At 37.1% G+C, this 27,017-nt stretch overlaps 2 protein-coding genes across 2 annotated transcripts; both read right to left on the bottom strand.

Moving 5' to 3' along the window:
* Positions 1-4,537: 4,537 nt before the first annotated feature.
* On the bottom strand, positions 4,538-5,260 carry LOC109012756. Its single transcript, XM_035695349.1, has 4 exons — positions 5,143-5,260; positions 4,966-5,040; positions 4,804-4,881; positions 4,538-4,697 (listed from the first exon to the last, which is right to left on the bottom strand). The coding sequence occupies exons 1-4, from the start codon at positions 5,227-5,229 to the stop codon at positions 4,620-4,622; spliced, it is 318 nt and encodes a 105-aa protein (XP_035551242.1). The 5' UTR covers positions 5,230-5,260; the 3' UTR covers positions 4,538-4,619.
* Positions 5,261-7,074: 1,814 nt separating this feature from the next.
* On the bottom strand, positions 7,075-8,891 carry LOC109012713 (REF/SRPP-like protein At3g05500). Its single transcript, XM_018994506.2, has 3 exons — positions 8,579-8,891; positions 8,202-8,432; positions 7,075-7,876 (listed from the first exon to the last, which is right to left on the bottom strand). The coding sequence occupies exons 1-3, from the start codon at positions 8,612-8,614 to the stop codon at positions 7,385-7,387; spliced, it is 759 nt and encodes a 252-aa protein (XP_018850051.1). The 5' UTR covers positions 8,615-8,891; the 3' UTR covers positions 7,075-7,384.
* Between the last annotated feature and the right edge of the window lie 18,126 nt (positions 8,892-27,017).

Here is a 27,017-nt window from a genome sequence, read left to right as displayed (position 1 = left end):
AAATATATATGTATATACATTTAATCTCCTCAACACTGCTGCCAGCCCACATAGCCTTCCTCCACCACCTCCCCTCAGTTCGTCCACACACTGGCCAATTGGACCCAAGACCTTCTCCGTGACGACCATAGAAAACCACAGCCACAGCCCCACGTTCAGTCCTGCAGCACGGCTACCCCAATTCACCACCTAACGTTCACCCTCCAACACCCCTAGCTCACGTCTCCTCAACCAACGCGTAACCGAGAACCTCCAACTTTCCCACACGCAGCAACTGTAGCTCTTCCCTCCACCACCGTTGCCAGCCGTTGAGAAACCACACCAACAAAATACTCTGTTTTACTGCACCGAAATAGAGGAAATATCCTTGCCCAAACCGAGAGCCACGTTCTGCCATTGTTGGGCCGCGACGCCACCGTCAGCAGCAACAGATGACACCGGAGATCTAGCTTCCACCACCCAGTGACTCCCAGTGCCACTGTCTGAAGCCACATGCACGTTGTGTGTTGCATAGCCGCCACTCGTAGGATTTGACACCATGCCCAGCCACCAGACCCACCATCGTGACTGCCTTCTTCCTCTCTCAGCGACCGATTAAGTGCTGAAAATAGTGGATTAGCACTGCAAGGTAAGTAGCATGATCATACCCTTATACGTATGTACAGTAAACGACATGTCTTTTATAAAAATATTATGCATGTACGCCCTCCATTGAAAGCCCATTTTTACGTACCTAAATCATGATTTTATGTAAAAATTTATGCATTAAAGTATTTTATGAAAGTCATGATTTTATGTAAAGGTTTATGAAAATTGATGATCTTATGTGATAATTTATGCATTAAAATAATTATGGAAAGTCATGCATGATTTTATGTGAGAGTTATGCATAAAATTATTTATGAAAAGTCATGATTTTATGTGAGAGTTATGCATAAAATTATTTATAAAAAGTTATGAATTTATGTGAGAAAATATGTATCACGACACTTATAAAAGAATGCGATTTCATTTGAAATCTATAACATGATATGACAAGTATGTATGTGATTTCTTTTGAAAATTATGATACGATATGACAAGTATGTATGTGATTTCTTTTGAAATCTATGAATTGACAAGTATGATTTTGATAAAATATGTAACGGCCTATGTTATGATATGAAGACGGCACCTATAGTGTGGACATATTGCATTGCCAGGTTGTGTATGCTGGTAATGCACCCAGTATGTTTTTCTTATATATGGATTCCACAACCCGCGGCCACGGGCGGAATCAAAATCTATTTAAATTCGCTAACCCTAACTCACAGAGGTCAACAGTGGGTAGCGGCCTATGATAAGTGAAAGATAAGTCCATATTCATGTTCGTATTAATTACATATGTATTTGTGAGTATGCACGTTTTTTTTAAGAAACTTTATGTTTATTATGTTTTCTGCATGGTGTGTTGCTTATTGAGTATTCGACTCATTTTAGTTTGTTTTTATGTTTTTAAACTATCCCAGATGATGATATTTATGAGGATGAGACTGTAGGACAGGACTTGACCCCGGGAGGCGAGGCAAAGGCCTAGACAGATTATGTTATGATTATTCTATGGTTTAAAGTTTAAATAATTTTTTTTGATAAGCACATGAGACTTTCGTATTTTTTAAAATAAGTGCTTCTGCAGACTCTATTTTGGATTTTCAGTATTTATTAAAGTTGTTTTATTTATGAAAACTTTCGCATCTGGCGTGTTGTTAAAAATAATTTTTTTTTTCAAGTTTAGTAGTAGAACACTGGCACCCCAAAAATTCTAAAATGTCTTTTTGGGAAGCGGGGTATTACAATTAGTCTAGGCAATGCCCAGTAAATCTGAAAGAAGGGATTGCTAGCGTAACATTTGTTGCTCCAAGGTGCTTAGAAATTTGGCTATGATGACAATCATATTCTTTTGTGTAGCATACAAGACGAACTTATTTCCTGTAAGACACTACCTTTTAGTCAAATAAACATCAAATTTGTTCTTCTTTCCTGTAAGACTTTCTATCTTTTTCTTTTGCTCGAATTGATTCTTATTCTGCAATACACAGCGTACATTTGGGGTTTCAAGCCTTCAGCAGAAGGATGCAGATGACTTTGAAAGCTTGCCTCAGCAGTGTACCTGCAAGTCAATACTATTAGCGAAGCTTTTATATTTGTGACACAATCCCAGACTTGGTCTTTTTCTGAGCGACTTGGATTTTTACTTGTAGCAGCTTTTGTTATTGCTCAGCTGGTGGGTGAACTACTGGTTTTATCTAGGGCTGAGCACCGACGCTTTCGGAGTCGGAGGGCCCAACCTCCGACTCCGACTCCGACTTTGTCGGAGGTCGAATCCGACCTCCGACTCCGACTCCGAGACATACAAAATCCGCTCCGACTCCGACTCCGACTTGTCGGAGCGGAGTCGGATTTTTTTATTATTTTTTTTCATCTTTTTTAACTTCATATTTGATCCACTTTTTTTAAAAAAAAAAATTTGTGAGCTTTCAAATTTTAATTTTCTCAACATTACAATTTAAACTAATTAAACTTTTGATTATAACAAAAAATACAACTAAATAAAACAAGTAATATACTAACATGCATTCAAAAATTTAAAAGAAAGTCCTATTGCAATAGAAACGGCGTCGTATTGTATAGTAGTATACTAACTAATATGAATCTATTTTATATATTATATATATATATGAAAATTTATAAAAAAATATATGATATATATTATTATATATGAATATTAAAAAAAAGGCACCGTATATGAAAAATTAGTAATAAACTAATATACTTGATATATATATATATTAAATCTCTAATCTCTTATACTTGATATATATATATATATAAATATTAGTTATACTAATACTTATATTAGTATTAGTTATTATTAATACTATATATTATAGTATTATACTAATAGTGATATTAATACTATATATAATTATAGTGATTAGTATAACTATATTAGTATTAGTTATAGTGATTTAGTATAACTATATAATATATTAGTATAAGTTATAGTGATTTAGTATAGTTTTAATACTATAAGTTATAACTATAGTCTATATTAGTATTAGTATTAGTTATAGTGATTAGCATAACTATATATTAATATTTGCTATAGTGATTTTAATTTAGTATAACTATATAATAATATTAGTATAAATATTATTATATTACACTAACTATATCACTGATAGTTAGTGTAATATAATAATAGTATTAGTATGAATATGTTGAGAATTTATTAGGTCAAAAAATATAATTAATACAAGATATTGTTATATAAAATTTATATGAATAATACTTTAGTTATTATACATTAGTATTATATGTTATTATAAATTTATAGATTAGTGTTTATCCATTAGTATATGTATTACAATATTACATGTTGATGTTATTATGCATCTTAGTGTTTATAGTATATTATATATACATTAGTATTACATGCTATTATATTTATACATTTGTAATTTAGAACAACATGGTAGTAATATTGTAAATTTTTAATAGTATGATATTTACATATAGTCATATACTAAACTATTATTAGTAAATTTAGTCTATATATTATAGTAAATATATTATTTAACTAGTATATTATTGAGTTTAACTAACTATATAAGATATAGTTGTATAAAATTTAAATAATTAATATATAGAAAAACACATATTTTTATAAAATATGTATAAAATCGGAGGCGGAGTCGGAGGGTCACGTCGGAGGCGGAGGCGGAGGGTCGGAGTCGGATCGGAGCGGAGCCGGAGTCGGTTCATCAATGACTCCGACTCCGACTCCGACTCCGACTTTCAAGAGGAAAAAAACTCCGACTCCGACTCCGACAAGTCGGAGTCGGAGTGAAGTCGGAGCAGAGCCGGAGCGGAGTCGGATTCGGAGTCGGATTGTCGGATTTTTGCTCAGCCCTAGTTTTATCATTGCATTTTGTGACTGACTGCCTACTGATATATGGGAAGAATCAATGATCTCTATCAATTTTTCTTGTTGGGGGCTCCAAAAAAATTTGGCTTGAATAGATTTTATTGATATTTTCTTCTAGTTATATACCTGGATCAACATGTAGCCGCTAAAATGGCAATATGCATTTTGAGTACATTGTGTCAGCTGCTGAAGCTGCTGTAGAATTTGCCAAGAAAGCAATTGCTGCTGCAGAAGCTGTTGCCTATTTGGCGGACAGAGACTTCAGTCAAACTACTCAAGCATGTGGTCTTCAAACTGGCCAGATTTATGTGTACAACTTCGCCATTGTTGGCCAAAGAGGAACTCTCTGGTGGCATGTCCACTTCAGACAATCAAAATGAAGCCTCACTTAATGGAAACTTTGTACATTGTATGTTAGGGACTATTTGGAATGTTATTGTGTACTATGAGAATATGTCACTGGACACATGTTGATTTATAGAACCACAAAAAAGCTTATGTCATTTGTAGAAACTGATAAATCTTATACAACAAAATATGTATCATCTTTTTTACAATCATTTGCTCACAATTCACATATTGCAATGGGAAACTCACATATTGTTTACAATCACAATACCAAAAGAGAAAATAAACTAAATAGATCACGAAATCATAAACCAAAATTAGAAAGATTTGGCTGTGCTCCACCCTCATTATCCAACTGACTTCCATCCATCCCAAGATGCATCTGTGAAGATAATAACACAAAGTTTAGTTGTTATAAACTATAGATGAAACAAAATCAAGTACCACAACATGAAGTAGAGATGAAACAAAATGGAATCATTATGTACATTTTCTTGAGTCGCAATCACTGGTTTGCCAAACTGAGTTCCACTAGAGTCAAAAACTTCAGGGATGTTTCCACGCGACTAATACCAAAAAAGTAGATGAAAGTAACCTGATTACTTTCAAATAAAAATGAAATATAATTTAAATATGAAGAGTTTGTAAACCTGAATGGGAACACTTTCTTGTATCCCAACCAATGCTTCACTTGAGAAGTTTGGATAAAATGGTATTGGTATCACCTAACATAGAAACCAATAATTATTATGAAACAAATGTGTAGTAATATAAATATAGACATTATGTGTTCCAGCCAAATGAACTTGATTTAATATTCAAAATACCTGTGTTACTATATTGGTTGATGGATTTGTTGATGGATTTGCGATAGAAGGTATTATAGTAGATACGTGCTCCTTCCCTTTCTTCATCTATCTAGAGAATAGTAAGGAGAATCTAGTAAACTCATGGGCCATTGTCCCTCTTCATGAAAGTAAAACCCAAATAAATTTTAGATGCAAAACTGAATACAACTAACAAAATTGTATAAGCATTAATTTTGAAAATCCAAATTACAGATCGACAGGGAAATGAGCCTCTTAGATGGAGCCTCTTCATCTATTACAGGGAAATGAGCCTTAAATAGAACCTATTGCCATTTAGATGGAGCCTCTTCATTAAACTCTCAATATTTGGGTTATGTCCAAAACTGACAACATCTACCCACATCCTAATTAGCATGTCGAACTAGATATATTAATCTTGATTGATCTCAGTGCATGATTACAATTTATCATCATTTTTACTTTCATCTGGATACTTCACGAGAAAGAGGAAAGCGGAGTCATAGGTTCTTTCCAAATACCTCAACTCTGGTAATTTATAACTTCTTTCTCTCTGTTCCAAAGTATAAACTTTTAAGGAAAATATTTCCAATCGATTGATGCATGCAATAATCTTTTAACCATCCAATTAGGATGATGAACATCTCTCAAATTAATTTAATAAACATGTCCAGGGAGAAGGTTGAGTTCGGTAGATGTTGCTAATCAATAGACTTGCTTATTGATCTATCTAGTTTGATAGTAGTCAACTAATGGGAAATAGTCCGTAAAATCTTCTCCTTAATCTTGATTAAGCTACACATGGCTGTTTTGGGTTACGTCTCAATACTTGGACTTCAGGTAATTAACAATCTCCTAAAATGTTGCTTATCACCTTAAAGGCTTATCCTGCTTCTAAGATCTTAAGCTCCAGTTATAACCTTTACGCTTGCACCCACCCCAATTGGGAGATAGACAAAAACAAATATATATATATATATATATATAGAGAGAGAGAGAGAGAGAGAGAGAGAGAGAGAGTTCTGTTTCATTGTATTCCCATAATGTACATGGGCATAGTTTGCTTGAACCGAACCACCATCACTAGATTCTAAACTACAGATAAACCCATCATTGACAAAATCACCAACACTTTTCACCATCCTTTAACTTTTTAGACTCGATAGGATACTTCCCAGAGAAGCAATAACAACCTCATTAAAACAAAATTTTGGGGAAATGAATCCACTTATCACTGATGATGCCAACGACTGGTGGAAGAGGTGAAATGTTCAAAACTGCTAGAGATGACGCCGATGCAGATGACTGGTACAAGTAGATTCGAAAAATCTGATGACGGTGGGGTGGGTGGCGGAGGAGTGCAACACAACCTAGCCAAGGAACGGGTTGCGGAGTAACACAAACTTGAATGAATTTTTGAAATGGGTTGCGAAAATCAGTATTTTTGAGACAAATGTGAATGAGAGAGACGAACGCGAATGAAAGAAATGGATTGCAAGTCTTCTACGGGTAGAGAATGATGAACACCTCTGGTCGTGTTTGTGAGTTTCAGCCTCTCGAGTTCAATTCGCGAGCAATTGTCATATATATTTTTTTCCTTTAGTTTTAGTTGACGTGGCATAATAACTCATCCCTGCGCAATTCCTATGCCAACTTCACTGCCTGTAGAAGAACTAATAAATCAAATCTAACAATGTCAATGTCACGGTGCACAGATAGGGGTTTATGCAAGATTACCATTGTAGAGTTTTACGAGAAATAATATTTATAGTTTTAATATGTGAAATTATGCGAACTTCATTTAAAAAAGTAGAAGTGGTGAAATTATTTTTTTAATCATGAACTCTATTTAAAAAAAAAAGAATATATAAGACTTACATATTCTAAAATTATATATAATATTACTCCAAATCAAAATATTAGCCCAGCCCATCCAAGTACGTAACCATTCACGGTATAAATGATTTAAAATTGAGAAAATCGCATACTTCGACCAAAAATATACAACCAAAAACAAAGTGAAAATGGGTCAAAATTGAGAAAAGTGGATGATCATGTCTTCAACCCTCCCGGCTGCCTCTGACGAAGAATTTAAGAAAACTCTGGTCTCGTACTAGGTGGTCCTCTAAAAGGATAATTGAGGTTGCTTTAAGTTACATATAAAAAGACCATGAAACATTTATTCGAGATGGCCATATGAGCACAAGTCTTTCGGCAATAAAACTACTTCAAAATAAAACCATCAATGGGCTGCCACAGCTGCTTCATTTCCACTGGAAACCAAAGGCTCTGATTCAGAACCATCACCCCTGAAAACCTTGGCAATCTTTTCTGTAGGGACCAAGGGCAGATAAGAAGAAACCTTGTACCCTTTCTCTGCAGTGTCGAGCACCGTTTGGTTGTACTTCTCTGTACAATATGCTGCGGTTGGGACAACAACTTGAGCCACCTGAGGGAAGAGAGGGAGCTGATTGAGCTTGCGCCAAGCCGACACTGCACACTGCTCGGCCGTGGGTTCGTACTTGGAATAGAGATCCTTGGCGGTTGGCTCGCACTTGGTGTAAACAGATTTGGCAATTCCCGAGGCAGTGTCCACCACCCCAGCACGCTTAACTTCGGAAGCAACAGCTCGAGCTACCACGGGGGCACTCTGAGCAGCTGAGAATGCCTGGGAAGAAGCTTGCTTGATAATTGGGGGCACACGGCGGTCCAATTCAGTCACAGATGCATCCATCTGCAATGATGCGAAAAATATAGAAAAAATCATAAATATTCAACTGAGGAAATGCAGAATGCTGATGCAAAGTGCCAGAGATGAGATTCCTCATAGGCTCTTAACAACTAAATTGGAAAATGCAGTCTCACACGCAATAAAGATCACAGATCATGTGCATTTTCTTGATCATGTAAACAAGCTCTTAATTGTTAGGAGGCAAGATAGAATCTCGAAATCAACAATTAATGGGAGGCTTCTGAATTCGATTTTGAGGGTATTCTTATTGAAAATGGTGACGATATCGCGGATAAATAAGATGCAGCAGTATGACATAGGTGCTAACCTTGCGGTCGACGTACTTGAGAACCTCGACGGGAACGTCGTGGAACTTGTCGTAGACAGGTCCGACGACGCTCTTGACGGTGCCCTCCACGGTCTCAACGCCGGGCTTCAGAGGGCCGGACTTGCCCTTGGCGTAACAGTAGAGGTTCGAGAAGCACACCGCAGCGTGAATTGTAGCCACCTGCACGAATTCCAGGTACTTCAGCCGCATCTGCTCCTCCTCCTCACTTGTCTTCCACCACAAAAATCAAAGGGAAAAATAAACATAACTTCTCCTTTTATGAAGGTATTAAAATTAAAATCTGCAATTCCCAACAAAAATAAAACAAAAGCAAAAGAACGAAAAGTATTATGAGTTTGAATTGGAGAGGTCCGTACCATGCCATCCTGCGATCTCAAATCTCCTTCAGCCATGATCGATGAACTAATGAGAAAGATGAACCTTAAATCAGGAAATATGAATCGAGTTTTCTCCGCGAGCGAAAGGGGAAATCAATAGAAAATAGAGAGATTAGAAATGTGAATTTGATAGGGTAGAGGAGGAAGGATGGGTTTTTATAGGAGAAACTAGAAATCTGTGGTGATTGTAGAAGTAGGCAGGAATATCGGTGGGAATGGACGAACGAGCAGAGTCGTGACGTCTTGGTTTGATACGGCGGTGAAGCTACGCGTCTCTCTGTCCTTTGTTACATGCATGGTCATGAATACCGTCAATTCTCGGCAGTTGAAAGGAAAACCAAGAAAAACAAACAAAACAAAAGAACGAAAACTTGGAGATTAGGTTTCTTTCTTAAGAAATATTATCCATTCGTTTTATTTTATTATTATAATTTTATTCAATTTTTATATAAAATATAATAAATTAATTAATTTTTTAAAAAATTTTAAATAATAATAATATAAAAAATAATATTTTATTCAAATCATTTTCCACTCCCACTCCCGGTACAACCGATTCTTAAATTTCCTTACTCGTTAGAACGTCGGAAATTCAGGCGCGGATTGCTCTAGGAGGAATGAATTGGCTTGGGTTCATGGCAAGTTGAGTTTGTCTTGTTTGAATGCTAATTGGGCGGCTACTCGCGTGCTTGTTTGCTTTCGAATGAAGATGATGTTTTTAAGAGTAATTTTACTTATAATTATAAAATAAATAAAAATTACATAATCATTTTGAAAAGAAAAATAAAATTTATAGTTAAAAAATTAATGTTTTTATATAAATTTTATATTTAATTTATTTATTTTTAAATAATTACACAATTTATAATTACAAATATATATATTCTTTTAAAATGAAAAGGAAGATATAAAATTAATCATTTTTCGAAATACAAAGATCAAAATTCATAAAGCATAGAAAGAGGGTGTTTTGTGTTAGACCAATCACTTATGGACATTCCATACATGTAGCCGACACTCTTGGACTGCCCAAACTTGCAGCTGCAGATCAATCTTCTCCAGGATCCCAGTGATCAACGTAGTCAATAGTTTCCTGAATTTATTCTTTCCTTGTATCATGCTAATAGTCTGATTTCCATCCTGATTTTCATACTATATATTTCCATACTTATCCGTGTAAAGCTGTAATATTTTCTTTCCATATTTATCTGTACATTGAATTATTTAATAGAGAATCAAGTCATAGCAGAGGCTAAGTTGGTCTCTCTGTTTTTCACCATTGTCTATTAAGTTCTTACATGGTATCAGCCCGCTAAGGCTCACGCCCAACAACAACGTTCCTATACCCAGCTTCCGCACAAAAATAACCAAACTTCATGGCTTCTTCCCTTCAAACTTCACCTCGGTTTCCGAAACTGGATGGCCCCAATTATCTTACCTGGTGGATCCAGTTTCTTGTCTTCCTGAAGAGCCACGACATGGTTGGACTTGTTGATGGTACCAACCTTGCTCCACCCAAAACTTTGCCTGACGGACCTCCGAATCCTGATTATACTCGCTGGTCCAAACAGGATAATTGTGTTCTCAGCTGGCTTTATGCTTCTATCACTGAGAAACTTGTCTCTACCGTCCTTAATCTGGAGACTTCCAAACAAGTCTGGGACGCTCTTCAAACACGTTTCTCTTCGGCATTGCGCTCTCGGGTTGCTTTTCTCAAAAGACAGCTTCAAACAATTTCTCAAGGAACTCGCTCCTGCCTCTCTTACGTTGAAGAGGCCAAGCTACTTTCGGATCAACTGTCTGCTGCTGGCAAACCCGTGGATGAGCAAGACCTCATCACTTACCTATTGAGTGGACTCAAGCCGCAGTTCATGCCATTTGTCACTGCTTTTACCTTTGCAACCAGGGACAAGGACTTCTCTCTGGATGATTTTCAGACCGAACTCTTAAACTTTGAGACGTTAATGGAGGTCTCTAGCCCCCCTGTTCCCTCTGAAAACAGCTTTGCCTTTGCTGCTAATTACTCCAAGACAACGGCGCAAAAGAAGAATAATAAAGGCCCACCTTTTTCATCCCAGACCCGTTCGCCTATACCAACTACACGTCCTCTACCTCATGTGGGGTCCTCTAGCACCAGGCCAGATGCACCTACCTCTGGAGACAACAGACCCGTTTGTCAAATTTGCACTAAAAAGGGGCACATGGCCCTTGATTGCTATAATCACTTTAATTTCTCCTATCAAGGCCGCTTACCCCCATCAGATCTTGCTGCGATGGCTGCTGAAGGTAATACTTCTTATGCTCAACAAGTGTGGTATGCAGACAGTGGGGCCAATGCCCACATCACCAATAATACGGCAAACCTCACTACCGCACAGCCTTATGAAGGAGAAGAGACTATCACAGTTGGAAATGGCTCAGGTTTGGTGATTCAAAATATGGGTACCACATCGCTTACTTCAAATCATTCCAATTTTACTCTATCCAATGTTCTTCATTGTCCAAATGCTTCCTCAAATTTAATCTCTATCAATCAATTTTGTTTGGAAAATGATTGCTATTTTATACTGACTGGAAATGATTTTTCTGTGAAGGAGAACAACACGGGGCGACTACTACTCCAAGGGCAAGTTAAGAACTGACTCTATCCAATTGCAGGCAATAAATCTTGTTCAAATAAAATTTCTTGTTTTGCGGCTCAAGTCGGTGTATCCACCACTCTTGACACATGGAATGATCGACTTGGCCACCCGTCTCAAGCTGTTTTAAATAAATTGGTTAATTCCAAACATTTAGATGTCTCTACATCAAATAAATTAAGATTTTGTTCGTCATGTCCTTTGGGGAAATCCAAACAATTACCTTTTAGTGACTCAACTCGTCAAACAACTCGTCCTTTAGCTCTTATTCATTCCGATGTATGGACATCTCATATGTATTCGGTTGGTGGATCGAAATATTATGTTATTTTTGTTGACGACTTTTCTCGTTTTACTTGGCTATATCCCATTAAATTTAAAAATGAGGTTTTGCCTATTTTTAAACAATTTAAAACTCTAGTGGAAAATGTCTTTTCTTGTAAAATTCAACAATTACAAACTGATAACGATGGTGAATTTACCTCCACCATTTTTAAATCTTTTTTACAAGAAAATGGCATATTCCATCGATTAACATGCCCTCATACCTCCCAACAAAACGGGATAGCCGAACGTAAACATCGTCACATCGTTGAAACCGGCTTAACTCTTCTTGCTCGATCCCACCTACCAAATACATATTGGCCAGATGCCTTCCTCACATCTGTTTATCTTATAAATCGACTTCCCACCAAAGTCTTGCATCACTTGACAATTTTTTTCATGCTCCATAAAAAGGTTTCAAAATACTCACATCTTAAAATTTTTGGCTCGGCATGTTTTCCTTTACTTCGACCCTATGACACTCACAAACTCAAATCCCTCCCACTACTGAAACTAACCTCGACGTTCCCTCCTCCGAAAACCCAGATCCGTCTCCTATGCCTGCATCTACGGACCATTCACCTGAAAATCCCGAGATTCCCATAATCGATCTCCCCATCACGGCTTCCCCACCTCCCTCCATTCCGTCAGTCTCTACCCTATCCAACAGTCAAACCCATACAATTAATCGCGTCACAACCCGCTCCATGACCGGTAACTCCAAACCCAAAGCTTTCCGAGATTTTATCTCTCAATACTCGACTCGGCATCCCCTGCAGGTACTCTCCACGGTAGTCACCGAAACTGAGCCCTCCACTTACACACAAGCAGCCTCTTCTCTTCAATGGCGTGCCGCAATGAGTTCTGAGTTTGACGCGTTACTGGCGAATGGGACTTGGTCACTTTGCCGTTGTCCACCTGGTAAGCATGTTGTTAGAAATAAATGGGTCTTTAAGATCAAAAGACTCTCTGATGGTCGGATTGAGCGCTATAAAGCGTGTCTCGTTGCCAAGGGGTTTGATCAACAATATGGCATTGACTATGCCGAAACCTTTTCACCCGTAGTAAAACACACAACTGTCCGAATGGTTCTTGCCTTAGCAGTCTCTTTTAACTGGAATATCTGTCAGTTATATATTTCCAATGCTTTTTTGCATGGGTTTTTGGATGAAGAGGTATTTATGGAACAACCTCAGGGGTTTATTGATGAGAATTACCCAGATTATGTGTGTTGTTTGCACAAATCTCTGTACGGCCTCAAACAAGCACCACGTGTCCGAATGGTTTCACCGTCTCTCCCAATTTCTGTTAGAATATGGTTTTACTGAGTCCACTGCTGATTACTCACTTTTTATATATGCTGCTGATTCAGTAAAATTATATTTGTTAGTTTATGTTGACGACATCCTCGTCACTGGTTCTAGCACAGATGCTGTTGATTTATTTATTTTATCTCTCAAAGATTCATTTCTTGTTAAAGATCTGGGTGAGCTGAGTTTTTTCCTAGGCGTCGAGGCTAGTCGTGATCAACATGGCCTACACCTCCACCAAACCCGTTATATCACTGATTTGCTTGAGAGCACCAAGATGGTGGGTGCTAAACCTCTCAACTGTCCTTCCACATCTGGACCAAAACTCTCTTCCACCGAAGGTGAGCTCTTATCTGATCCTATTGAGTATCGCCGTGTAGTCGGGGCTCTTCAATATTGCACAATTTCACGCCCCGACATTGCATATGATGTCAATCAATTGTGCCAATTTATGCATCATCCCCGTGAATCCCATTGGATTGCTGTCAAGAGAGTGCTTCGCTATCTTAAGGGTAGTATTGACTATGGTCTCTATTTCTCTCCCGGTGCTATAAACTTACAAGCTTACTGTGACTCTGATTGGGCTGGCAATCCGGATGATCGTCGTAGCACAACCGGGTATGGTGTATTTCTTGGCCCAAATCTCATCACTTGGACAGCCAAGAAACAACCCATTGTATCCAAAAGTAGCACGGAGGCGGAATACCGCAGTTTGGCCATCACAACTGCCGAACTATATTGGATCCGTATGCTGATGAAGGAGCTTGGTGTACTCCTACCCTCCACTCCAACTATTTGGTGTGACAATATTGGAGCAATTGCTTTAGCCTCAAATCCGGTGTTTCATGCTCGCACCAAACATGTGGAAGTTGACTATCACTTCATCCGGGAAAAAGTCCTCAACAAAGATATTCAAGTAAAGCATATTTCTACCAAGGATCAAATTGTCGATATTTTCACCAAGGGACACACTGCCTCTCGGTTTGCTTTCCTAAGGTCCAAATTAATGGTGATCTTAATCCCCATCACTTTGAGGGGGGGTGTTAGACCAATCACTTATGGACATTCCATACATGTAGCCGACACTCTTGGACTGCCCAAACTTGCAGCTGCAGATCAATCTTCTCCAGGATCCCAGTGATCAACGTAGTCAATAGTTTCCTGAATTTATTCTTTCCTTGTATCATGCTAATAGTCTGATTTCCATCCTGATTTTCATACTGTATATTTCCATACTTATCCGTGTAAAGCTGTAATATTTTCTTTCCATATTTATCTGTACATTGAATTATTTAATAGAGAATCAAGTCATAGCAGAGGCTAAGTTGGTCTCTCTGTTTTTCACCATTGTCTATTAAGTTCTTACATTTTGAACATTTCACCTGTCAAACCTAATTCTTTTGAAAATATAATTTATCAAAATTATAGTGGCAACTTTGCAAGTAAATAAATAAATACTATTTCTTGAGAAGCGGGGACTAGGGGACTCGTCCTGATACCTCACTTGAGTAGGATAGTGGAAATCTCAAATTTGTTCCTAATCCATTAATTAATTAGATAAAGCTGAGCTTTATAAACTCTAATTGTGTTATCAATTTGTGCTTTTACATTATAAATGACTTGATACATACCTCTGATTCATATTTGCACAACAGTAATGCTGTATAGAGTTGTAAAATACGTAAATGCCGCGCAATCATTTTGAAAAATAAGTGGAGTCCAGTCTACTATTAGATTTTTTTTTTTCATGTGCGTCTTGTATTTAGAAAAAAATGATAAGGTTACTACTCTCCTACTTCCCATTTATTACTCTTTTTATATTTGGATTTTTTTTTAATTTTTTATTTTACTTAATGGTTAAGAAAGTGACTATTAGTAAAATTATATCTATTTTTTAATTTTTTCTTAATGATTAAGGATGTTAAAAAATAATCAAAAGAAAATGATAAAAAAATAAAAAACTTGAAATGAACTATGAGTAGTAAATGGGTAGTGATAGGGTAGTCACTACCCCTTGTATTTACTCACTTTTTTCAAAGGGATTGCGCAACGTTTGCACACTTCACGACTGTAAATAGTATTTCTCATTAATGAGATCCACTACTTTTTCAACTTTCCATAAAAAAGTTAAACTCATCTCAACTTACTTCATACATTTTAACCTAAAAAATTAAACTCGTCTCAACCTAAAAAAAATTAAATTCATTTCAATAGAATCCATAAAATATTATTATTCATAACTTATCTCAACTCATCTGAATATCCAAACGTTAGCCTTAAGGAGTAGTCTTTTTTTTTTTTTTTTTTTACGTTGGTCAGTACTGAATTGAAGGTTTGTACCAAGTCATCTTGGTTTTTCAAGTCTCCTTCAGCCATTATGATCGATTAACTAATGAGAAAGAAACCTTTTGAATCAGGAAATCGAAATGAGCTTTCTTCGTGAGTGAAAAGGAAATCAATAGAGAGATCAGGTAGGTTAAACACAAAAATTTGGGGTGATTTCGTACGGCCAAATTTACTCGGTATCCAAACGTGTTAAGATATACCGAGTTTCTCTCATCCCATCCCAGTTGACAGTTGTTCTCTCAGTTTCTCAATATTATTCATTGAGAAGATCATACATGTCTGATGTCGTGTTTCTCGGGCTTGGACAACTTGATGCTCCTCGAGTTCGGTCTCTTTCCTGTAAGATGAGAAATAAGGGAGCTTAAGGGCTATGGTACATCTGACACCCAAGTCAGTTCAGGGTTGAAGATGAAGAGAGGAAGTGAGAGCTAGAGAGAATGAGTGAAGAAATATTCAAAGGTGTAAGTAACCTCCTTCTCAGTAGAGAGAGAGAGAGAGAGAGAGAGAGAGAGAGAGAGAGAGAGAGAGAGAGAGAGAGATAGATGGGTATTTATACCTAGTTAGGGTGGGTCCTAAGGTGATGGTGACTGGTGTGCCACTCCATACTGGGATCCTGTGTCCCTGCTAGCCTCCTACTTCCCGTTAGACTTACCAGGTCTGGCCAGGGTTGTCACTGACACCCAGAAGGGCATCTTTTGCGTGTCGACCCCCAGGACGCATTGAATGCGACATGACCCTGTCATGGCGTGCTTGCTTCTACTCTATTGAATGCGGCATGGCTTTGGACAAGCTCGTTCGCCCTCCTACGCCCTCCTGTTGTGTCAAGGTCGGGGACGTCTATGACAGTCGGTCAGACGTGGTGCTAGGTTGCATAGTCTCTCGCCCTCTTGTCAGGACTTTTTGCCTTGTGTCTTCTTTCTGGGCCTCTTGGGCCGACTCGGCCCATCCAAGATCTTATATGTGGGCCTGAGCACGGCCCCTAAAGGGGAGTTTGGGCCTTACCCTGGGCCTGACCCCGGGGGATTCCGCCTTTTACAATATCCTTCTATCACTGACACTTCAATACATAAAGTTGCCCAAGACTGAGCCCGTAATTGAGAAACTTAACCCTATGTTTCCCTTCATCTTTTCTTATACACGCCATTCCCTTCCACCATTTCATAATACCGAGAAACCCATGCCCTTCCTCCACTTCATACAACGTCGTCTGGACCCGAACCCTTCCAACTTGATTTCCTCCCTTCTTTCGGGTTGCCTTCCTCCATTTCGTTCAAGGAAAATGCTGGCCAAAAGCAATCTCAACGACACGCCCTTTGAATTGCGGTGTTGGCGTAAAACCCAGCCCATGTGCTGGTGGGGAAGCACCACCTTTTCAGATTTTAGTTCCCCATAAAGGCTATAAACGTTCATCGATGAAAAGGCTGCCTGCACTTGCACCATCTTGTCTATTTCCCTTGCAAATCTTCCACTTTACCCTGCATCATTGTGTGATAAACACTGGAATCATCTTTAAAATTTGAAGAAATAGAGATGAAATCATCTATTGCATTGAAGTAGTCAAATACTAGTGGCTTCAATTATGAGCTACAATATTTCTAAGTATTTCTTCATATTTGAAGTCTTGAAGATATACTATTCATGCTCAAAAGTAATATTTTATTCTAAAATATCAAACTCAACTACTTTAATATTTCCACGTTTTATTGTAAAATGTGTTTGTTGGATAATTAGGTTGAGGAAAAAAAATTAGTTGGAAAACAATAATTTAAGTAAAAATAAAATTATTAATTAAGATATGGTTAGTGTAGGATTTTTTTAAATAATATTATTAAAAATTAATATTATATTATTATTTTGACTAATCCAATGTGAGTTTATGACTTTAATGGTTTTGGATTTATGGATAACATATACTTTTTAGCTAAATTTTGTAGATGATTTTGATGAAGCTAATGCTAATGCTTTAAAGAGAGCTTATCACCTCATGTCCATATTAAGGCATGTTTGGATGTTTGTATCTCAAAATTTTGCATTTATATGTCTTTGAGAGAAGTTTACAATTTCCACATTCACCCTTTGATCCCATAATAGCATCAGTCCACCCCTTTTTCCCATTGCCTCCACCTCGAAACACTCCTCACAAGCCAACCTTTATTTTTTTATTTTTTTTATGTTCCAACAGCTTTTTTTAATCTTAGTTTCCATAAGAAAAACTAAGTTGGGTTTATTCTTTTCTGACAAAGAACAGAGATCTTGAATTGTCTAAGGATTTTCCAACCCTTGGCAGTTCCAACTTAGTATTTTCATAATACTTGGTAGGGCTGACTTCCAGCCGCCGCCAACAAACCAGATTTTTCATTTGTATTACCTCCACCTTCCACCTTTCCTCTCTTACTCTACTTCTCAGGACCCCTATCTTCCATCTCACATTGCCTTTTGTTTTTTTTTTTTTCTCTGTCTCCTTCTTTCTGGATTTTACTCCAGCCATCCTCATCTACACCCCCTTTTTCACAAGCTTCTCCTCCTCCACCATACTTCCTTTCTCGAAAATAACTGCAACCTCCTGCAATCCTCGCTCCCCCTACTGGACAGATTCTCTTCTTGTTGCTGTAATGGAGAATAAACTCACTCCCCCCACTCCTTCTACCAAGCCCCACTCCCATCACTCCTCCTTATTTCACCCAACCCTTCATTGTTTTTTCTCCCTTCTAGTTCTTCCCCATTATGGTCTTTTTCACTATTAACCATACTCTCACTATTTTCAGCTTCACCCACTCCCTTTCCCTTACTTTCCTCACTCTCCTTTTCAACTCCATTCTCCCCATTATGATATGAGTTTCCCCCTTCCTTCCTCCACCAATTACCTACATTTGACTTGCCCCTCCCATTGTAGAATGGTTTGTTTCTGTGGACATGCTTAGCCCTCAACCATGATCGATATTGTTGTTCTTTCCCTTTGATACTCTCCCTTCCACTACTACATCCCTCAGTCTCATGCATTATAAACCTACATGAAAAGTATATTTTTAGCATATTTTTTCATAACTAAAGGGAATTCATAGACTGTTTCCTTTTACTTTCAGCATTTTGCCTCTAGCCAACGGCTGAGTTAAATCCACCATGATTTGAACTCTTAAAAAAATCCACTACCCACTTCCATCATCCCTCACGTCCACATCCTCCACTTTACCCACTGTACCCCCTATTTGTTTTTCCTTCTCTTTTGTCATACACGATAATGGTAAGTTATGTAATCTAATCCAAAAGACTTCTGAATCAAATCTAATGTTCTGTAAAGAAGTATACCATCAAACTCCTTCATAACTAGCAACTGGTTATCAAACAACTAGGGTCTACCCGACCATACTTTCTGTTTATCCTCCAGATTTTGAAATACAATGACATAAGGACTTACCTTAGTAAATTGAGCAGCCTTGTTTATCCTCCAAATCTTTGCCATCGTTGCACCCACCAGTTCTCAACTTATCATCCTTGTAGAGCAAATTTTACCCATTAGGGACCTTTGTTCCTTCAGACCCAACTCACTCGACACTTGCTCCTCTATCTCTATCACAGCTTGCTCCTAATCCTGCAATCAAAAACCTTTCCATTTTTCCTCTAAATCCTCCATCATACGTCGTTGAGTTCTCTCTTTTGTCAGCAGTTTCCACCAAAACCACCGTAACCTATTGCCAACCAACGTTAGTAACCACTCGAATCTTCCCCGTGCACCACAGGGACCACCTTCTTTCATTTCCTTTTCTATTATAACCACCTCCCACTCACTCACATGCCTCTAGCACTCACTCTCACTCCACCTCTTTTCCTAAGAGAAAAGAGAGAAGAATTTTTGAGTTGCTTCCTCAACTAGGGGACGGTCCCCTAGTACTACATATTACATGAATTTAGTCGGCCTATGACTTATTGATATAATTATTTTAAAAAATTAGAGTTAAAAAAGAATAATGATCAAATGATAGGAATCCCAATGAGAGATGAAGTCGGACATGTTTGGACACTATAAGAATTCTCGAAATTCTCATAATTTGGTTCTCAAACATTACTCAAACTCAAAATAATTTTCAATTTCATACTTTCAACATTTTTATCTAATTATTATTCAAACACAAAAATCAATACAATTTTTACAAACTTTAGAACAAAACATAAAAATCAATACAACTTTTACAAACTTTAAAACAAAATAATATTAAAAAGTTAGATTCAAACAATTTTTTTACTTTATAATATTTTTATTCACATTTTTTTTCTCATTTCTCTAAAATTCAATAAAAGATCTTAATTCAAATCATTTAATTATTATTCACAAAATTATAAAATACTCAACATTATCCAAACATAACCGATAAAATTACTTTGGCATGAGAGTTCCTCCGCGGATTAAAACTGCCTCGATGGCAAACAAGAGCCAGCACATAAGAGGAAGATTAAAACCCACTACACGTACATGAAGACAACAATCTCCTAATATAATCAGTTTCATAATAAATAAACATTGGAAATTAAAGGAATAAATTAAAGAAAAAATGGATCAATTTCTCAAATTAAGCTGTCTATAGAAAAATTATTGACAATATCATTCAAATCCAAACAACATGCCAATTTCCATCAAAAAGTTCAAGCCTTAACCAAGCCCTAACCCACAAGACCGCAATAATTTCACAAATCTTTTTACAGATAAATTCATAATAAAGAACCCAATCCACACTTGGAAAGCTGAATGGATTTATATGAACGATTAAAAAACAAAACATCTTAAAATAAAGGATGGGTGTTTTTCCTATTTCACTTATTAATATAATCATTTTAAAAATACAATTATCAAAACACCCGCAAGGAGATAACTGAGACCTGCAAGAATGTTCCAAATGATTTTTCAAATTAGTAACTTATGGCAGTCTAGATTTTCAAGTGCCAAAGTTTTTTGGATATTGGGCTTGAAAAAATTGGCAGTGTTTTGGATATTGGGCTTGAAAAATTTGGCAGTGGTATTCTAGAATTTTTTGCTAAGCCCGAATCCTGCCTCATTATTGAAAAGCCCAGCCCGATACCAAGAGAATCCAGCTCAGAGCCAATACCGACTGGATAATTATCCAATGGTGGCAAGAGATAAGAACGGTTATTATTAAAATTTACTAAGAGACGAACCTCCATATCTAGGTTTAAATTTGAATAATGGATATGACCATTATTATCTAAACAATAGAACGGTTCAAAAACTCTATATAAGGGGAGAACCTAGGTACGTAAAATGGATCACACTCACTGGTATTATTGAATAATCTTCAATCACGGACTTAGGCATTGGAGGCGTTCCCTCGAACCCCCTAGCCATCTTACTCTTTGGTTGCAAGTGATCGTGAGGTGGTGGCGGTGAAACACGTCCATAATAATATGCTAAGTATTTTAACAAAGAAATTACCATTGTGGCTTGGTTTCAGGGAGTCCATTCTTTGATTATTCTGAGGTAAAGGAATTTTTTAGATTTTTGTTATACTTTCTTGCTAAAAAAGGGTTATCATTTTTTGGGTGTTCCATGAATGAGTGTTATGTATAATCAGATCAAAGCTTAAAAAAAGGTTGGGTCTCATTCATTTGATAGAGAGGCTTTGATGTAAAATTTTCTATTGCTAGAATCCAAGGTTCTGATCATTCATTTACAGGTAGCCCATTGATTATTTGATAGCATGTACCTTTTAAGAGTAGCTCTCTTGTCTTGAGGATTCTTTCCATAACCATGAATCGGTCGAGTTTGACGTTGGATGTGTTAAGGTATTTTTCCGTTTGAAGAAGAGAATGCAACAAACTTAGATTTGCTTGACTAATTTTCCATCTCGTTTTAGCTAATAAAGCTAAATTCATTGTTTCCATTTATCTCAAACCAATTCCACTGCATTTTTTGGTTGACAAATAGATCTCCAAGATTTCAAAGTCAAATTATGCTTTTGTTCTTTGGTGAAGCCCAACAAAAAAATTTTAAAACTTGTGTTAAGAGATTTGCAAACTGATTTTGACAATAGATGCATTGACATTTGGTATGAAGGAATTGTGTTTGCCACTGTTCTGATTAGCATGGTTTTTCCTGCTTGTGAGAGTAGCTTTGATTTCCAACCCTCAAGTTTTTTATTTATTTTCTTCAATAACTCTTTGAAACTGTCATTTTTTGCTCAGCCAAATGAGGCTGGAAGCCCTAAGTACTTCATTCTGGATGATGATAGCTTGTATTGCATTTCCAGAGAAATCGCAACTCTGGTGGCGTGATTGGTATTCTTGTTATGTAAATGGAGGACTTGTTTTGGTTGATTCTTTGTCCTAACCAATCCTGATATTTTCCCAAACTGTCAACGATTGCTTGAGCATTTGTTTCACTTGCTTTTAAAAAAATGATCAAATCATCTGCAAATAAAAGGTGAGATAATGGAGGACTATTTCAGCTTAATTGGATACCTTCAAAGTTGCCTTGTACTTCCAATTTGACTATTAATTTGGATAACACCTCCGTGTATAATATAAAGAGGAAAGACGATATGGAGTCACATTGTCTAAGTTCTCTTTCTCCTTAGAAGAATCCTCTAGGTGTGTCATTTATAAGGATCGAAAAGAAATTTGTTGTGACATATTCTTTAATCAAATTTATCCACCCACTATTATAATCCAACACTTTCATCACTGCAAATAAGAAATCTCACTCTATGTAGTCGAAGACCTTTTCCATATCTAGTTTAATTGCCATTTGATCCTTTCTACCCAATTTGTTTTTAGGCATTGAAACAACTCATGGGCAATCAAAGTATTTTCCTTGATGTTGTGGCATGCAACAAAATCCATTTGAAGGGAGAAATAATGTGAGGCAAAGTGGTCTTAAGGCGATTGGCTAGCATTTTGGTGATAATTTTGTAGATGATGTTGGTCAGGCTAATTGGTCAGAAGTGTTGTTGTGAACTTGGATTGGTGATTTTTGGAATGAGAACGATATTTGATATTTGTATGGTTCAACTACCTCAAGAGTTTACCATTCTGAAAGAAATTTTGTATTGCAGCAATTACTTCTCTTTTGATGATGATCTAGTAGTGTTTATAGAAGAGAGTAGTCATTCCATCTAGCCCCGGTGATTTGTGATTTGTTTTAAAGCAACAAAGATTTCTTTCTCATTTGGTATTGCATTTAAAAAATCATTATTATTGTCTTGATCTGTGATTTTTTTTTTTCAAAAGGATTTTCTAATGCTTTCGGAATAACTAGATTTGAGAATGTCTATATAGACTAAAAATAAGTAATAAATGAAGATTCAATAATAGATTAGTCCATTGTCCAATTACCTGAAATTTGATGGACTCAATTTCATTATTACGTCTTCGAACGGTAGCTGAGAGATTATAGAATTTGGTTATGAGATACGATGAAGTTAACCAAGAAATTCGAGATTTTTTGCACCACAATATTTTTTCATGCTTAAGTTGTTTATGGAGATTTTGTTGGAGATATTTTTCTCTAATTTGGATTTGTGGAGTTGTTGAATTGCACTAATCAAGGAGTTCATTTTCAGTTCACTGAAAATTGACTTAATAGATTTTTTCGAAATGAACTTTGATTCAATATTCGAAATGAAATTGACATCCCAACTTCGATTTTAATGGAGTCAATTTTTATTTTTTTGACATTTCGAACTCAGGCGCGGTGGGCAAATATTATTTTGGCGATGATGAAAAAAGATGAAGCAGCAAAAATTTGCTGGAAATACAGAAAAGACAACGTTTGCAACGATCTGTCAGATAAATAAAAGGAGGGCGTACGGTGCTCTGAATAAACCTATGGGTGGTGCTAGCGGGCCATTGGGCGTACTGCCATTACAGTGTCGTCATATTCACAACTTATTCTAATATGTCATGTCAATTAAATTTAATACATATATTAATAATTTTAATTATAAGATAAAAGTATTACGCCATTCATATTCTCCAAATACCTAATAATTCTTCCACGATTAGTCACTTTTATCCAAGAATAATTATACTTTTCATTTTAAATTTGTTACTTTCAATACACTTATCGATAAAATAGTAGGGCTGCACAGCGACTCGACCCGACCAAATCTTGGCCCGACCCGCAGTGAAGCCAGTTTTTAGCTCGACTTGACCCAACCCGTAAATGTCAGATCGGGTCGCACCCGTTTGTCTTGCTTTTTATTATCTTTCTCACCCGTTCACCTTCATTTGCAGACCCATGCTCATTTCTTTCTTGCTCCTCTACAAACTCAGCCTCTCCCACATCGTCCGTTCCTCCTCTTCCTCTTCCTCTACTCTGCAGCTCAGCCTTTACCCTTCGAAACCCATCCTCCCTCTGCAGCTCAGTCTGTCCCCTTCCAAACCCACCCTCCCTCTACAGGTACACCTTGAGGGGCTCCACGTAGTCCTCGAAGCCGAGGGTGGTCAGGGCCCATCGCGCGTAGATCATCATCGTTGATTGTCGCTTCTACCTCTGGAACTTGTCGGATGCCTCACCGGTAATGAAGCTTATGATGTATTTCATTTTCTTTGTGATGTATTTCATTTTCTTTGAGATCTAGTTCAAGATCTATTTAATTTTCTTTGAAATCATCGACGACCTTCACCTCGGGAGGAAGTAGAGGCTTTGCTTGATTTATTCTCAAAGAACAATGTAAAACTGTTGATTTCTTGGTGGGTCTGATTAGCAGTGGGGAATCCGTCGAAGATAGATGGGTTTTTGCGAGTAGCTCGTTCAAAATCTGCTGAAGATCGACGCAAGATCAAATCTGTCGGTGATCGGTTTCAACCGACATGAGAATTATCGAACCCGTTAGATGATCTGGACCCAATGAACCCGACTATTGTTGGGTGAATCCAATCGGATCATGCGGATTGATCAGCCCATCGAGCTTTTTGCTCAGGCCTATAAAATTGCTTCGAATGTCAATATGATGCAACTTAAACAAATTAAGTGGAAACTAATACTTTAAAGCACAAGAAAAGAGAAGTGCGACTGCTTCTTTAGTCTGACCTTCCCATGACTTGAGAGTGAGGTTTACAAATCAGGGCCTAGTAATTTCAGCACCAATTTCATTGGTCTGCTTGAAGAAATGTGTGTGTGTGAGAGAGAGAGAGAGAGAGAGAGAGAGAGAGAGAGAGAGAGAGGCTTGACAAGTATGGAATGAAGATGATGGATTGGAATGAAGGAATCAGGTTCTTGATCATAAGGGAAAATTGCTCAAAAAATGATCGAAAGGAATACGCAAATGGTTACAGAAGTTGCACCTAATTGACTTCAAAACTATAACCTGACATGTATTTGCAAGTATATGCATTTCTTGATTTAAGATTCCCTCATGAATCATTTTGCCCATGCCATAATAACTACATTAATAATGACCCTGTCACCACCAATATCTCTCTTCCGGTTTCTTCACGTAAAAAATAAACTCATTTAAAAGAAATGAGGAGTGATATAGCCACAAAGGGATTACAAAAAAGTAATTTCACAAACTAACGTGGTTTCATGTGATCCGTCATATCTGATTCGCAATAAAATTAACTTTACAATCTAATAAACTACATAATATCATGTCAATTTATGAGATTACGTTTGTATAATCATTTTATGGTTAGAGTATTTCTCAAAAGGAATTAAAGAAGATAGGAGAAAGAAAAAACATGAGCGAGAGAGAAATCAACCCCCTGCACCTTGTGATGGCAGAGCAGCCGCGTCTATAGGGGTTACCCTGACCTTGACCCTGGCAGTTTTGGTAGCTATAATAAGTGCCATTGGAACGTCCAGAGCAAGGCACCATGTCCCTATGGAGCGCATAGTAGCCTATGGTGCCAACTAGAATGCGCCTGCTGATCTCCGAGTCCAGCTCGACCTCTCCTCCAGTCAGGCACTCCGATATGGTGCCCATGCAAGTTGACCCGACGGGCATCCATCTGGCCAGTTGGTGTTGGGGCCGACCTGCATGGACAGTGTGTTATGAGCTTAGAAGCAAGATCAATGCACAGATTCCTAGAACAGCTGAAGTATGAAAGATTTAGGGCATTGTTTACGAAACAAAGCTCTCTGTGTTGCTATGTCTCCTTTCTGGATTCATTTCTTTCTATCGTGTGCTTCGCTTCTTTTTGTGTGTTTTTCCTTTTGCTTCTCAACTGAGCTTGTAGAACAAGATAGACGATGAGTCTTTGTGATGGATCGCTGGGACTTATAATGGGCATCTATTGAGTTATTGGGATTGGTTTAGTTGCTATTTACTTGTAAAAATAACAATGTTGTGAAATGTTGTACAAAACACACACACACCAACGATGACAAATAAAATAAAATCAATTACAATAAAGCACATGACACACAATATACGTGGTTCGGCAAATTACATACGTCTATAAAGCTGCATAAATCTTATTAACTAGAGTAGATTACAATCAGTACTCAATCTCAACTCACATTCTCTAGGATTTTTTGCTTTCTCACACAATATACACTCACTTGACAATTGTTATCTCTCAAAATATGTTGAAAGTCATCCCACACAAGTCAAATATGACAAAGATATAGCAAACGACGCAGGAAACCCTAATTGGCAAAATATGCGTTGTTCGCTCGAGCAATATGTCGAGCGCCCCTCAAGTGAAAGGTCAAATCAACATTGGCTCGAGTGGGATGTGGAGCGGGGGTCGAGCAAACACTGGGGGTTTGTGTCTCGCTCGAGCTTACTATTACGTGATACTCAAGCAAACTCTTGGGTTGAGCTTTGCTCGAGCTCGAGCGCAAATCAAGCAAACACTTTTTTTAGCTCTAAAATCAGTCTCCATATACACCCCCAACAAGTATCATCAAAGTGATTTTTTATTTTTAAGTAGTTTGTTTTAAAAAATGAATTGTGTAGAACCGTCAAACAACTGTGTAGGCAGCTTGCAGGAAAGACTATTAGTAGAGTTTAGTTTCCATTACATAGAGTGGGGTAGAGCATACTTTCCAATTAGATGACAGATATGATATTGGTCTTTACATTCTCGATTTTAATTTATGGATAGGGAAGGAAATAACAACGTCCTCTTATCCGTCAAAAACTAAATATTTTCTAGAATTTAAAATACTCTAGAAAGAGTAATGTTATATACAGTCGTAGAATGCACAAACGCCGTGCAGTCGCTTTGAAAAAGAGTGAGGTTCATTATTAAAAAATTAATTTTTTTTCATGTGGGTCCCGTATTTATTCATTTTTTTCAAAATGACTGCACGGCGCTTGCACACTCACGACTGCAAGTATCATTTCTCCTCTAGAAATGATGTTGAAAGATCCTTCCCAACTTTTGACTGGAACATAACTTGGTTTTAAAACATTATTAAATTGTTAAAAAATTATTAATTTGTTATTAATTTGAAGGATCTCTAAAACGTTATTAATTTGTTAAAACATCCCATTACTTGGTTGTAAATTGGAAAAGTAACTTCGAGACAATATAAGTCAATCTTGGACTTTAAATTGGTGAGAGTTGTTATCCAACAAATTAAAGACCAAAAAAAAAAAAAAAAAAAATCAGACTAGACATATAAAAATATGTTAAGAATATAGAAAAAAAGTATTCTTAATAACTTGACGCGGTATTTTTTTTTTCTAATTAATATTGATATAGAAATATTATAACTATCCTAAATGTTTGAAAGGGGTCCTTACCACTGTCAATATAAAAATACATTTAGGCATAGATTATCTGAAGGTATGCAATCAAAGATTAAGTTGGTTGATCCCCATTGTGTTATTGAGTGTG

Source organism: Juglans regia, chromosome 11 (genome assembly GCF_001411555.2).
Source record: "Juglans regia cultivar Chandler chromosome 11, Walnut 2.0, whole genome shotgun sequence".
In the NCBI taxonomy this organism is placed as follows: Eukaryota; Viridiplantae; Streptophyta; class Magnoliopsida; order Fagales; family Juglandaceae; genus Juglans; species Juglans regia.
Note: the sequence above shows the minus strand (reverse complement) of the source record. Positions and strands in the feature narration are given on the sequence as shown.